Source organism: Haliotis rubra, unplaced genomic scaffold, assembly GCF_003918875.1.
Source record: "Haliotis rubra isolate DU_JTF1 unplaced genomic scaffold, ASM391887v1 Scf230, whole genome shotgun sequence".
NCBI lineage: Eukaryota > Metazoa > Mollusca > Gastropoda > Lepetellida > Haliotidae > Haliotis > Haliotis rubra.
Window position 1 is genome coordinate 718,046 of NW_025766337.1, and position 14,196 is coordinate 732,241.

General features: G+C 38.2%; 1 protein-coding gene across 1 annotated transcript in view; it reads right to left on the reverse strand.

The window, feature by feature from the left end:
* Positions 1–6,096, reverse strand: part of LOC124278077 — a 39,604-nt gene extending 33,508 nt beyond the window's left edge. The window contains exons 1-4 of the mRNA XM_046713828.1: positions 5,730–6,096; positions 5,441–5,664; positions 4,722–4,817; positions 3,627–3,940 (exon numbers count right to left, since the gene is read on the reverse strand). Coding sequence (XP_046569784.1) covers positions 3,627–3,940; positions 4,722–4,817; positions 5,441–5,570 — 540 coding nt within the window. The 5' untranslated portion in view covers positions 5,571–5,664; positions 5,730–6,096. The remainder of the gene's footprint in view (positions 1–3,626; positions 3,941–4,721; positions 4,818–5,440; positions 5,665–5,729) is intronic.
* Positions 6,097–14,196: the final 8,100 nt, after the last annotated feature.

Consider the following 14,196-nt stretch of genomic DNA (forward strand, 5'->3'; position numbering starts at 1 on the left):
TATCCATAACGTTTGTTCAATATTATGATAAAGAAGTTGTCTATCCATAACGTTTGTTCAATATTATGATAAAGAAGTTGTTATCCATAACGTTTGTTCAATATTATGATAAAGAAGTTTTTATCCATAACGTTTGTTCAATATTATGATAAAGAAGTTGTTATCCATAACGTTTGTTCAATATTATGATAAAGAAGTTGTTAACCAAAGAAGTTGTTATCCATAACGTTTGTTCAATGTTATGATAAAGAAGTTGTTATCCATAACGTTTGTTCAATGTTATGATAAAGAAGTTGTTATCCATAACGTTTGTTCAATATTATGATAAAGAAGTTGTTATCATAACGTTTGTTCAATATTATGATAAAGAAGTTGTTACCCAAAGAAGTTGTTATCCATAACGTTTGTTCAATGTTATGATAAAGAAGTTGTTATCCATAACGTTTGTTCAATATTATGATAAAGAAGTTGTTATCCATAACGTTTGTTCAATATTATGATAAAGAAGTTGTTATCCATAACGTTTGTTCAATGGTTCAATATTATGAAAAAGAAGTTGTTATCCATAACGTTTGTTAAATATTATGATAAAGAAGTTGTTACCCAAAGAAGTTGTTATCCATAACGTTTGTTCAATATTATGATAAAGAAGTTGTCTATCCATAACGTTTGTTCAATATTATGATAAAGAAGTTGTCTATCCATAACATTTGTTCAATATTATGATAAAGAAGTTGTCTATCCATAACAAATCGTTCCTGTTCATCACACCAGCTTCGAAATGCCACTCAATGAAACAGAAAGATTAGTACGCTGGTGGGCGGGGCCTGCTTTGAGGGATTTATGGTAACTTTACCGACCAAACATTAGCCAATCACTTGCAATTTGTGAACTTGGACGTGGGTTACGAGAATCTCTATGTGTACCGTACTAACCATAAACTGTCGCAATTTACGTTACGAGTAATCTTGACGTTGAACATATGCATACATTAGATATAACAGGACTGGAAGCTATCTGGATAAAACTTAAACTTAAACAAACAACTTATATAGTTGGTACAGTGTATAGAGCGGATAAAAGTGAAAAATATTGGGACATGATCATTCAAGCAATAAGCGATGCTGTTGACTAAGTCTGAATACAATTGTAGTAGGTGACTTCAATATGAATATATTGAAAGACGGTAGACTTAAATGAGATCAACTGCAACTTTTGTATGGACTTTCTCAAATTATCAACGATCCTACAAGGATAACCCACACATCTAGCACTTTAATTGATCTCATTTTTGTTTCTAGTACTGACAATATCCTAGAGTCTGGAGTCTTGGATCCTATATGTAGTGACCACTGTCCAATATTTGTTACCATCAAAGAAAAACTTAAGAAATGTAATACATACCAAAGACAAATATTTGATTATTCATCCGTAGATATGAATTATATTAGGGACATAGCTAACAATGTCAATTGGGATTCCCTGTTTATATCCCAGGATGTTTCTAAAATAGCAGCTGAAATCTTCATTGTGCTTAAAAGTATCAGAAATACATGCATCCCTAATAAAACTGTTACCATGCGCCCTAATGACTGTCCAGGGATGAATAATGTAATACGCAGTTTAATCAGTAAACGCAGTCGAAAACATAAGATTGCAAAAAAGAAAGATTCGCCTCAGGCATGGAGTACCTTCAGACAAAAAAGAAATTCCGTTATAAATGAAGTAAGAAAAGCTAAAAAACGTTATATTAATGACATTGACGAAAAAATAAGTTCATCGTGCGGTAGTAAAACGTGGTGGCGCTTGATAAAGCAATATCTTAAAACAAATAAATCCACATGTTCATTCCCTAATATTGTTCATGATGATGTACTATATGATGACGATCAGGACATTGCAAATACATGTATATTAAACAATTATTTCACTAATCAGGCTGTTGTACCAGAACCAAATTTGAAATAGAAGATATTGTTTTAACACCAACTGGATCCTTGAGTGACATATCTATTGACAAGAATGAAGTTAAGGATATCCTATTGTCTCTCAATGTTACAAAAGCGTCTGGTCCGGACGGCTTAAGTAACATATTCTTAAAAATTGTATCCAATCATATAGCCGAACCTCTAGCGAAGTTATTTAATATCTCTTTAAAACATAGTGAGTATCCAAAAATCTGGAAGGAAGCGACGGTTGTGCCATATCACAAGAAGGGTAGTATTGATGAATGTAGTCATTACAGGCCAGTTGCTTTAACAAGTTGTTTATCTAAAGTTTTTGAAAAATGCGTTTTTAAATACTTATTAATTTTTTTTAATGACAACCATATACTTTCGAACCTGCAATCAGGTTTTATGCCCGGTGAGTCAACCTCTTATCAGTTAACATTTCTCTACAACTTTACATCAAAAACACTAGATCAAGGCAAAGAAATTAGAGCTGTATTCTGTGACATAAGTAAAGCCTTCGATAAAGTATTGCATAAAGGCATAATCCATAAACTGGACCGTTATGGTATTAAAGGCAATTTATTAAATTGGTTTAGAAGCTATCTAAATGAAAGAACACAGAAAGTTGTCATCCAGGGTATAAACTCATCTGAGCGTGCTGTGTTAGCTGGGGTTCCACATGGGTCAGTCCTTGGACCCTTGCTGTTCATAATCTACATACATGATATTACAGATGGTATCGATAGTAACATCCGTTTATTTGCTGATGACACCTCATTATATATCACTATCGAAGACCCAGCAATTGCTGCTCGCTACCTAAACAGCGACCTGTCTAAAATTTCATAGTCGGCCAAAAAATGGAAAGTCTCATTTAATCCATTAAAAACAGAATCCATACTTTTTACTAGAAAAAAATATCCGAGCTCTAAACTACCACTTTTTATGAATAAGACTGTTACCTGTGAAGTCGAAAGTCATAAACATTTAGGGGTTGCTCTGCAGAGCGATTGCACTTGGAGCAAACACATTACCGATGTCGCATAAAAAGTAAGCCCAATGATAAATTGCTTACGGAAATACAAATACCGTCTTAATCGTAAATCCTTGAAATTATGTATAAACAGTATATATTACCATTGTTTGACTATTGTGGTGACATCTGGGACAACTGCACTAAAGAGCAATCTGAATTTCTAGAAAAATTGAACCTATATGCTATACGAACAATAAAAAATACATTTTAGAAAGTCCGATATGCTCATGTGGACTAGCAAATGAGGATAGTTTTCACTTTTTCTTTACTTGTCCAATATACATGTATACTGTAACTCGAAATAACATGTACTTTTACCAAAAAGGATATACATTAGACTCGTCCATGCAACTGCACCTGTAAATATGCAGATTCTTGAATCGGTTCATTTATATATCGTAAAATCAGGCAGATTTGACGCCCTTTTCTCAAGATAATGATTGTTTACTCTCAACTTATGATGTCGACATACCTCTCTTCTTTTGGACTATGTACAGCGTATACATGATTAACAGCCAAACTATAATTAGCATTTGTTTTTGTAAGGGAGAGGTGTTCAAATAAGCTTACAGCTTGTTCACCAATCCCTTTCAATTTAATTTGAATAAAAATATGTTTAAACCAAATAAACTTATTACCGGTTCGTTTATCTGCAGTTTCGGGCCGTCATGACGTTCCAGACCCGTTATGTCTAACATCACGTGACCCTCATCCACGTAGAGCGGCGCGCGACTCTGGAAGTACCCCACGGCGCGGACACGTAGTCCCAGCCAATGAGCAGCTCGGACCACATTCTGCACGTGCCTCACGTGAGTTGGCTTGACGTAGAAGACGTTACTAATGTTGATGGTTCTGTCGTAGTTCTCAAAATGGCGGATGTCGATGACGGGGCCGCCGCGTCCGACGTACAGTTGGATCAAAGGAAGGACTTGCCGCATGTAGACATACACTCCTGTATACAAGGAATGGATCTGTCAGATCGTATATCACTGTTTACGTCACACTGTTGATTGTTTCAATTTGACGTCATTCATGGTTGTTGGTTACGCCCACTTTCCTTACCAAATGTGTTTGTCTTTAACGCTTTCGCGCCCTTGTCAGGACGCATAAATGCATGTAAAGCTTTAAGATGGATACATGACAGGTTTTATGGATAACAATTTCTTTCTATTCTTTATACGACGTTTCAGAACTAAGTCTTGCTCCTTCATCGCCTGACGTATAAAGGTTGTATAAAGTATAAGAATATAAGAATAAAAGAAGTTGTTACAGAACAAAACGTGTCACGTAGCCATCTTCGTCCAACTTCTAAATACCTTTCAAGAGCATAAGATGGTGTTTAATAGAATATTGCATGTCCGATATGACTAATAGGCTAACTTATTGATTCCAACAGATCTTCATTATAGGATTAAGACTACCATATATCCTTATACAAGCAAGGTGGGAGGTTTATCACTCAAACCTTGTGGCAACACGGGATATCGCTTTTCTCAGATTTAAGCGATTTCTACTGTGAGTGATTATGGTTTTACGCCGCTTTTAGCAATATTCCAGGAAATATCACGGCGGTAGACACCGGAAATGGGCTTCACACATTGTGGCCCTGTGCTCGGGTCTTCAGCACACAACAAACACACACACACACACACACACACACACACACACACACACACACACACACACACACACACACACACACACACACACACACACACACCACAGTAACTTACGGTCACTTCTCTCAAATATGCTTAAATCCCGTTTCTCTCGAGATAGTATTTCTTGAATTTCTTCCAGAGGTCGCAGTTTTGATCCGATGGATTTGCCTAGCAAAATAAAAATATATTGAACATTGATGTCCAAATATACCAAGCCTGTAATCTATGGAATCTGAAAAGGGACATTGTCGCTATGTCGCCCTCTCAAAAACAAGTTAAGTGAGGCAAAATAAACTAAAACGCGACACGCGACAACGCGACATTTCGCCCATTTGTCGCATTGTCGCGATGTCGCGTGTCGCGTTTTGGTTAATTTTGCCTCATTTTGCTTGTATTTGAGAGGGCGACAACGCGACAATGCGACAACGCGACAATGTCCCTTCCAGGATTCCATAGTAATCCCCTATCAGTTAACCAGAGACTTTGCACAAAGTGATGGCAAAATAGATAGCATAAGAACAAAATGTGAAAGTGTGCGTTTCTATACCACATATAGGAATCGAACACGGACTTTTGACATGACATGCGAACGCTTTAACCAGCACCCCCAACCCCACCGACGTGTGCATATGTTTTCAAGTCGAAAATGAAAATAATACTAATTTACAGCAGTAATATTTGATGACGGAAAGTTGTTGCCATGGAAACCAGAACATATGTATCTTCTGTGTGCCTCAAACAAAACTCAGGTTTAAAAAGCAATTCAGTTGTATGCAAAGAGAAATACCTACCTTGAACAACCAGCACTATTGACAATAGTGTCGCGAGGCATGTATTAACGACCATCATTTCCACAGCGTTCCAAAGATACCACCGTAACTGGTGAATGCAGCCTGTTCTTATACCTGCAAAGGTAAACATTCGTCATCCAATCTAAGGTGACAAGGTATTGAATAAGATTGGGTCACGTGGTATGGGAATGATTTATATCCGGCTCAGGTGTGCTCCGATTGGTGTCCGAATGGCCATTTAATGGCGGACCTTACCCGGGGAGAGAATGTGTGTGTGTCTCCGAGTGATGCTCATCCTCACCTGGGCGTGTATTCTCGACGTGCGGGTCTGTTCAAACACCGACGTCAGTCAGATAAAGAACACTCCCGAATTAAATGCGTTTTAATGATGTGTTGAAATAAACTGCATGTATCATTGTTCTTTTTTATGTTTATGTGAACTTTGCTCACTTACCAGCGACACGCCTCCTTAAACCCCAATAGTTTTACCAATGAACACGCTTCTCTAGATAAAAGGGTAAACATTCTTCCCTGTTGGTTATGCATACACTGTGCACACCGAACGATGGATATCTACTGCGGTTTGCATTTACTTGGTTCCACATTTGATTCTTTCCGCTCGAATTAAGGTGAAATTTATTATGATAAACGTCCGATGTCCCCGGAGAAGCCTTGTGGACCTCAGATGTTCCAGCTCCACGATGATGGCAGCATTCCGCAGTATTCTGTTTCCCGCAGTATTATGCCATTAATAATGCCATTGATAACCAGGCAATGTCATATGGTATAGTGCCATTTATAACCAGGCAATGTCATATGGTATATTGCCATTTATAACCAGGCAATGTGATATGGTATATTGCCATTGATAACCGGGCAATGTGATATGGTATATTGCCATTTATAACCAGGCAATGTCATATGGTATATTGCCATTTATAACCAGGCAATGTCATATGGTATATTGCCATTTATAACCAGGCAATGTCATATGGTATAGTGCCATCTATAACCAGGCAATGTGATATGGTATATTGCCATTTATAACCAGGCAATGTCATATGGTATAGTGCCATTTATAACCAGGCAATGTGATATGGTATATTGCCATTGATAACCAGGCAATGTCATATGGTATATTGCCATTTATAACCAGGCAATGTCATATGGTATAGTGCCATTTATAACCAGGCAATGTGATATGGTATATTGCCATTTATAACCAGGCAATGTGATATGGTATATTGCCATTTATAACCAGGCAATGTGATATGGTATATTGCCATTGATAACCAGGCAATGTCATATGGTATATTGCCATTTATAACCAGGCAATGTGATATGGTATATTGCCATTGATAACCAGGCAATGTCATGTGGTATATTGCCATTGATAACCAGGCAATGTCATGTGGTATATTGCCATTGATAACCAGACAATGTCATATGGTATATTGCCATTGATAACCAGGCAATGTCATGTGGTATATTGCCATTGATAACCAGGCAATGTCATGTGCTATATTGCCATTGATAACCAGGCAATGTGATATGGTATATTGCCATTTATAACCAGGCAATGTCATATGGTATATTGCCATTGATAACCAGGCAATGTGAAATGGTACCGTATACCGGGAAATTTTCAAGGTATTAAAAATGTCGAGGTTTGAGACCCCCAGAGCTTTCGAGGTGATTTAAATTTTGAGGTTTGGGGACCTAAACTATATAAATATTTTAGACAATGTTAATTTCGAGGTTAGAAGAAAGTGGCCAGAAACATCACTTACCAGACCAATACTCACTGAGCTATCGGCAAAACTCCTAGTAGCCAGTGATAACTGCCGTCTGACTGTTATAGCTACCGGTATACCAGTCCATGGCAGCAATAATAGTAATGAAAACAAACGTTTGATCCTTTGTTGTGATAAATGGCCCATAAAACATTCTAACGGCAGAGTTCAAACATGACGCCATTTTTTCTCAGACGATATTGTTTTCTTAACAACTAATTATAAGCATGTATGCATGGGTCTCTGCTGAAACTATGTTGTTGTTAGAAAGCTGAGAAGTTGAACTCTTTTGTTTACGATAGTTTATACATGTAAGTAGCTTGGCTCAAACGTGCCATCGCACGAATAAAAGTTTGTTTCAGTCGATGTCGTGACATCTTGACGAGACAAAATGAGTCTAATAGCGTGGTTGTAGACAGGCATTACAGAGTTAATGCGCATGTCAGGAAGTCATTGTTTGCCAGCAGTTGAAATGCTTATCGATAGGAAATCTAGCCCAAAGGTACGAAGGTCGGAAAAATTCATGGATATAATATTTTCGAGATTGCGTTTCTAACCTTCGAAAACCTCGAAAATTAGATACCTCGAAAATTTCCCGGTATACGGTATATTGCCATTGATAACCAGGAAATGTCATGTGGTATATTGCCATGTATAACCAGGCAATGTGATATGGTATATGCCATATATAACCAGGCAATGTCATGTGGTATATTGTCATTGATAACCAGGCAATGTCATATTGCCTTTGATAACCAGGTATTGTCATATGGTATATTGCCATTGATAACCAGGCAATGTCATGTGGTATATTGCCATTGATAACCAGGCAATGTCATGTGGTATATTGCCATTGATAACCAGGCAATGTCATGTGGTATATTGCCATTGATAACCAGGCAATGTCATGTGGTATATTGCCATTGATAACCAGGCAATGTCATGTGATATATTGCCATTGATAACCAGGCAATGCCATGTAGTATATTGTCATTTATAAGCAGGCAATGTCATGTGGTATATTGCCATTTATAACCAGGCAATGTCATGTGGTATATTGCCATTGATAACCAGGCAATGTCATATGTTATATTGCCATTGATAACCAGGCAATGTCATGTGTTATATTGCCATTGATAACCAGGCAATGTCATGTGGTATATTGCCATTGATAACCGGGGAATATCATGTGGTATATTGCCATTGATAACCAGGCAATGTCATTTGGTATATTGCCATTGATAACCAGGCAATGTCATATGGTATATTGCCATTGATAACCAGGCAATGTCATAGGTATATTGCCATTGATAACCAGGCAATGTCATGTGTTATATTGCCATTGATAACCAGGCAATGTCATGTGGTATATTGCCATTGATAACCAGGCAATGTCATGTGGTATATTGCCATTGATAACCAGGCAATGTCATGTGGTATATTGCCATTGATAACCAGGCAATGTCATGTGGTATATTGCCATTGATAATCAGGAAGTGTCATATGGTATATTGCCATTTATAACCAGGCAATGTCATATGGTATATTGCCATTGATAACCAGGCAATGTGATATGGTATATTGCCATTGATAACCAGGCAATGTCATATGGTATATTGCCGGTAATAACCAGGCAATGTTATGCCACGAGTTACATTGACCTAGTGTTACGCATATACGTGTATGACCTCTCTGTCGTCGTTTGACATCATAGAAGGAAATCCGGATCCATTTTTGACATTTATTGCGAGTCATTTTTAATGTTGAGCGTATAACGTTATGCACAAGCACATAAACCCAATTCATATACACTTATGTCGTTCAGATATCAGGCTGTATTTTCTTCGCTGACACTTTCCGTAAAGATGCCACATTAAAAAATTCGTAGCACAGTGCTTTTATCGGTGCGCGATAAAAAAGCAGATAAATTTACTGTTTTTTAACGCATAACAAACTTTGGACAACCTTTAGCAGTGTCTATTTCTCAAACCGCCAAGGTAGTTGCACTTATATTTATACCAACGGATAGGAAATTTAATATTCACATTTCTGTGTAATTTTGTAGCCGTATCGCAATATCGAGCACGCAAAGGGAGCAGGGAACCAGCTTACGAGCTCCTCTGACGTCCAACCTGGGTTCGAGTTCCTCTGACGTCCAACCGGGGTTCGAGATCCTCTGACGTCAAACCGGGGTTCGAGGTCATATGACGTCCTGCTAGATGAACTACCTGACTGGGGAGGATTCGAATCTGTCGGAACATAAGAAGTTGACTCTTCCAGACTTGAATTACTCAACTCACCTGACCTGAAGCGTCACTAGTTATTGCTAACAAAGTAACACTACTGCCTGAAAACTACTCTAACCAGGTTACAGTCCGGGTTTACTGATCTGCCTTTTACTCCATCCAAAGTCTTTGCATCAGCAAGCACACACTACATGACTGACTGACTGACTGAGTTTGGTTTTACGCCGCTTTTAGCAATATTCCAGCAATATCACGGCGGGGGACACCAGAAATAGGCTTCACACATTGTACCCATGTGGGGATTCGAACGCGGGTCTTCGGCGTGACGAGCCAACGCTTTAACCATTAGGCTACCCCACCGCCCCCACACTACATGAAGTCTTCCAGCTAAATCACAATGCCTCATCTCATCATATGATGGCAATCAGCTCGCGACACCTATCAAAAACGGTCCTGTTCCCAAGCCAAGTCTACGTAAATTATACTATCACCCCTTTTCTTTGAGTGCCCACATATACTCCAGTAACCAAGTCATAATCCTTCAAAATGGATGTTTCACTACGTCACAGTTTGAACAAGCATCAACGGGTGGTCTTGAGCTTAGTCCATTAACATTACCCATTTCGAATCAGTTGCAACCTTCTCAAAGTATCTGGAAAGTATACGACAATAAAAACTTCTTCCATAATCCTGAGAAGTTCCCCAAACCAGAGGACCAAATGTGATCCAAATAATAATGATAATAATAAGTGCATTTATATTGCGCTATTTTCAACCCTTTGTGGTTGCTCAAAGCGCAGGTATCAAGGGTAGTACTTGGAGAAGAGATGGGTTATAAGTTTGGACTTGAAGACAGCTAAAGATGGGGAGGTTTGATATCAAAAGGAAGACAGTTCCAGAGAGAAGGAGCACAGAGTGAGAATGATCTCTGGCCGAAGGATTTGAGACTAATTTTGGGGATGGTAAATAGAAGTTGATCATTGGATCTCAGGTTTTTGTTTGAAGTATATTTCTGGAGAAGTTCTTTCACATATGCTGGTGCAACATCATGGTAACAGCTGTAGGTCAGGGAAAACACTTTGAACTCGATTCTAGCTAGTACTGGGAGCCAATGGAGATTCATCAATATTGGTGTTATATGGTTATATTGTAAAATAGCCAGTTATCCTCTTTACTATGTAGTTTTCCACACAAAAGGGCATGACATAGTGAGTTTTCAGGGCGATATTTCAGCCACAATAAAATCGAGTTCAGTTTTAACAGTTTAGCAACATTTCAGCAATATTAAAGCAGGAGAATCCAGAAATGGGCTTAAGACATTTTGCGGATATAGGGAATCGAAGGCGAGCAACGGACTCAACATGAAAACAGTTAAACCATCAGACAAACCCGTTAACAAGAGGGTAGTGGAAACACATCAGACTCTACAAGAGAACTCTCTTAATTCACCAAGCTACCCACCTAACTGTAAAACGTGTGGAGATCCGATTGTAAAAGCGTTCGCCCTTCTAGTTGAAGGTCTAGGTTCACCTCCCCAATCTGTGTACTGCTTCTAGTTTCATGGGGATATATTGCAAGAGATGCTAGTTGTCATTCATCAACTATCAACCGAATGGCCAGAAAACAGCAACAAACTAATGACGTTAAAGGCCGTCAGTGATCAGGTCGACCACGTGTGTCATCTCCAAGGGAATGCAGCCCTTCCCAGGATCACAAGACTTCATCTGTTTATGTCAAGTGCCGTGGGGCCTCAGTGGCTTCTACACCGTCGCTAAACCAAGAGGACTGACCGAAATCGTCTAAATTCGGCAGGGTATAAAGCCAGATGACCTATCAGACATCTTTTGTTTTCCACAGAGCATAAAGCAGTACAACTAGTTTGATGTCAAGCTTGATGTCACTGGAATTCGACGTCAGGGAAAAGGGTCCACCGGTCGGACGAAGAGGATATCTTTAAAATTTGTTCATGACTGATGGCCGAGCTCTTGTTGGCACCGCATTAACACTCCGCATACCGGATTATTTTGGAGCTCTGTGTGTGTCTGTGGACAAAGGCATATCACTGACATCCTAAACAGGGTTGTTGTACCACATTTCGATGGCCATCCTCTGAACAGTGAACACCAGACCAGACTTCATGGATGACAATGCTATGCCCTACTGTACGTTGCTTACGTCAAGAGGCGTAACTCCAGCTTGGCCCGCTAGGAGTCCAGATCCAAACACCATAGGACATGTTTGTTCCACTTTAAGTCGCAGAATACGCTAAACACATCTTCCATTACCACATCTTGATGTACTGCCCCGATCAAGAATGAAAGGCTACAATGTATTATGACAACAACAAATTGATGACGAGGATGTTGTGTACGATGTTTTGTACTATGTATTATGACAACAACCAATTGATGACGAGGTTGCTGTGTACGATGTTTTGTACAATGTATTATGACAACAACAAATTGATGACGAGGATGTTGTGTACGATGTTTTGTACTATGTATTATGACAACAACAAATTGATGACGAGGTTGCTGTGTACGATGTTTTGTACAATGTATTATGACAACAACCAATTGATGACGAGGATGTTGTGTACGATGTTTTGTACAATGTATTATGACAACAACAAATTGATGACGAGGTTGCTGTGTACGATGTTTTGTACTATGTATTATGACAACAACAAATTGATGACGAGGCTGCTGTGTACGATGTTTTGTACTATGTATTATGACAACAACAAATTGATGACGAGGTTGCTGTGTACGATGTTTTGTACAATGTATTATGACAACAACCAATTGATGACGAGGATGTTGTGTACGATGTTTTGTACAATGTATTATGACAACAACAAATTGATGACGAGGTTGCTGTGTACGATGTTTTGTACAATGTATTATGACAACAACCAATTGATGACGAGGATGTTGTGTACGATGTTTTGTACAATGTATTATGACAACAACAAATTGATGACGAGGATGTTGTGTACGATGTTTTGTACAATGTATTATGACAACAACCAATTGATGACGAGGATGTTGTGTACGATGTTTTGTACAATGTATTATGACAACAAATTGATGACGAGGATGCTGTGTACGATGTTTTGTACAATGTATTATGACAACAACAAATTGATGACGAGGATCTTGTGTACGATGTTTTGTACAATGTATTATGACAACAACCAATTGATGACGAGGATGTTGTGTACGATGTTTTGTACAATGTATTATGACAACAACCAATTGATGACGAGGATGTTGTGTACGATGTTTTGTACAATGTATTATGACAACAACAAATTGATGACGAGGATGTTGTGTACGATGTTTTGTACAATGTATTATGACAACAACCAATTGATGACGAGGATGTTGTGTACGATGTTTTGTACAATGTATTATGACAGCAACAAATTGATGACGAGGATGTTGTGTACGATGTTTTGTACAATGTATTATGACAACAACAAATTGATGACGAGGATGTTGTGTACGATGTTTTGTACAATGTATTATGACAACAACAAATTGATGACGAGGATGCTGTGTACGATGTTTTGTACAATGTATTATGAAAGCACTAAATGTACTTTGGGAAATAAAAATACTTAAAAACAAGAATGAAAGGCAACACCTCAACATCAGTTTCAACTTCTGATAAAGTTAATGAGGATGAGGTTCAGAGATGGAGTCAGTTGTGGGAGGCGACACCAAACATTGACATTGTTCTCGGTTATTGATACTTATGTGATTTCTTTAAGACATACGAGCATAGATACAAGCACTACAAAAAGAGTCAATTTTGTGCTGTGTTTGCTTCTCTGAATAAACTACTGTTTATCTGATATTTGGCGTTTAGATTTGTCATTTAAGTAATCCTTTGTGAGGATAAATGTATCAAGATTGAGTTAAACTAAGGTTTGGATACGTTCGTTTGCTATATTGGTTAATAGTTTATGGTTATTGATACTATGAAACACGTGAGGTGTTGCAAAACCTTTTTCCATGTGTATGCTTGTGGCACAAAGCATACATACCAGTATTTTCAGTCTTTCATTGCTTGATATGTAGTGATAGTAAAATTTCCAAGTCCTGTGAGGGGATTCGAACCAAGGTCAGACGCCTTTGTCCACATGACCAAAGAAGTTAACCCCATCGGCAAGCAGGCCCTAAGTCAAAAAGATATAACTGAGAAAAACTCGATCAAAAAACAAGGAATCCAATCAAATCTTTATTATTTTAATCGTCTATACAAACTGTTTGTACAAATATGGCAATATCATAACAAACACTCTATTCATAACATACCTCTCTGCAAGGTCACAAACTATACACATATACTCACAGCCAAAACTAAGGCAACATACTTAGCAGGTATCTGTCCTAGTCAAACAGTGCCTTGAACACGATGCATTGTGCTTACCTAGCAACTCAGTTACTCTTAGGTTACCGGGCAACTGTGAATGTAACAATACCCTAAAGCATCATCCTTCATCCTCACCACAGGAATGCATGAAACATGGTCTCTCTACTGAATGCTCAACAAAGAATTCGAAGACTATGACATAAACTATGTCACTTAATTATCTTGTATGTATAATGAGATTAATGTCCAGCTATTTTGTTTAAAATTGAGGTAGGGTATTTATATATCTCTTGTATTATGCTAGGTCATTTTGGCACAAATGTACTGACATACACAT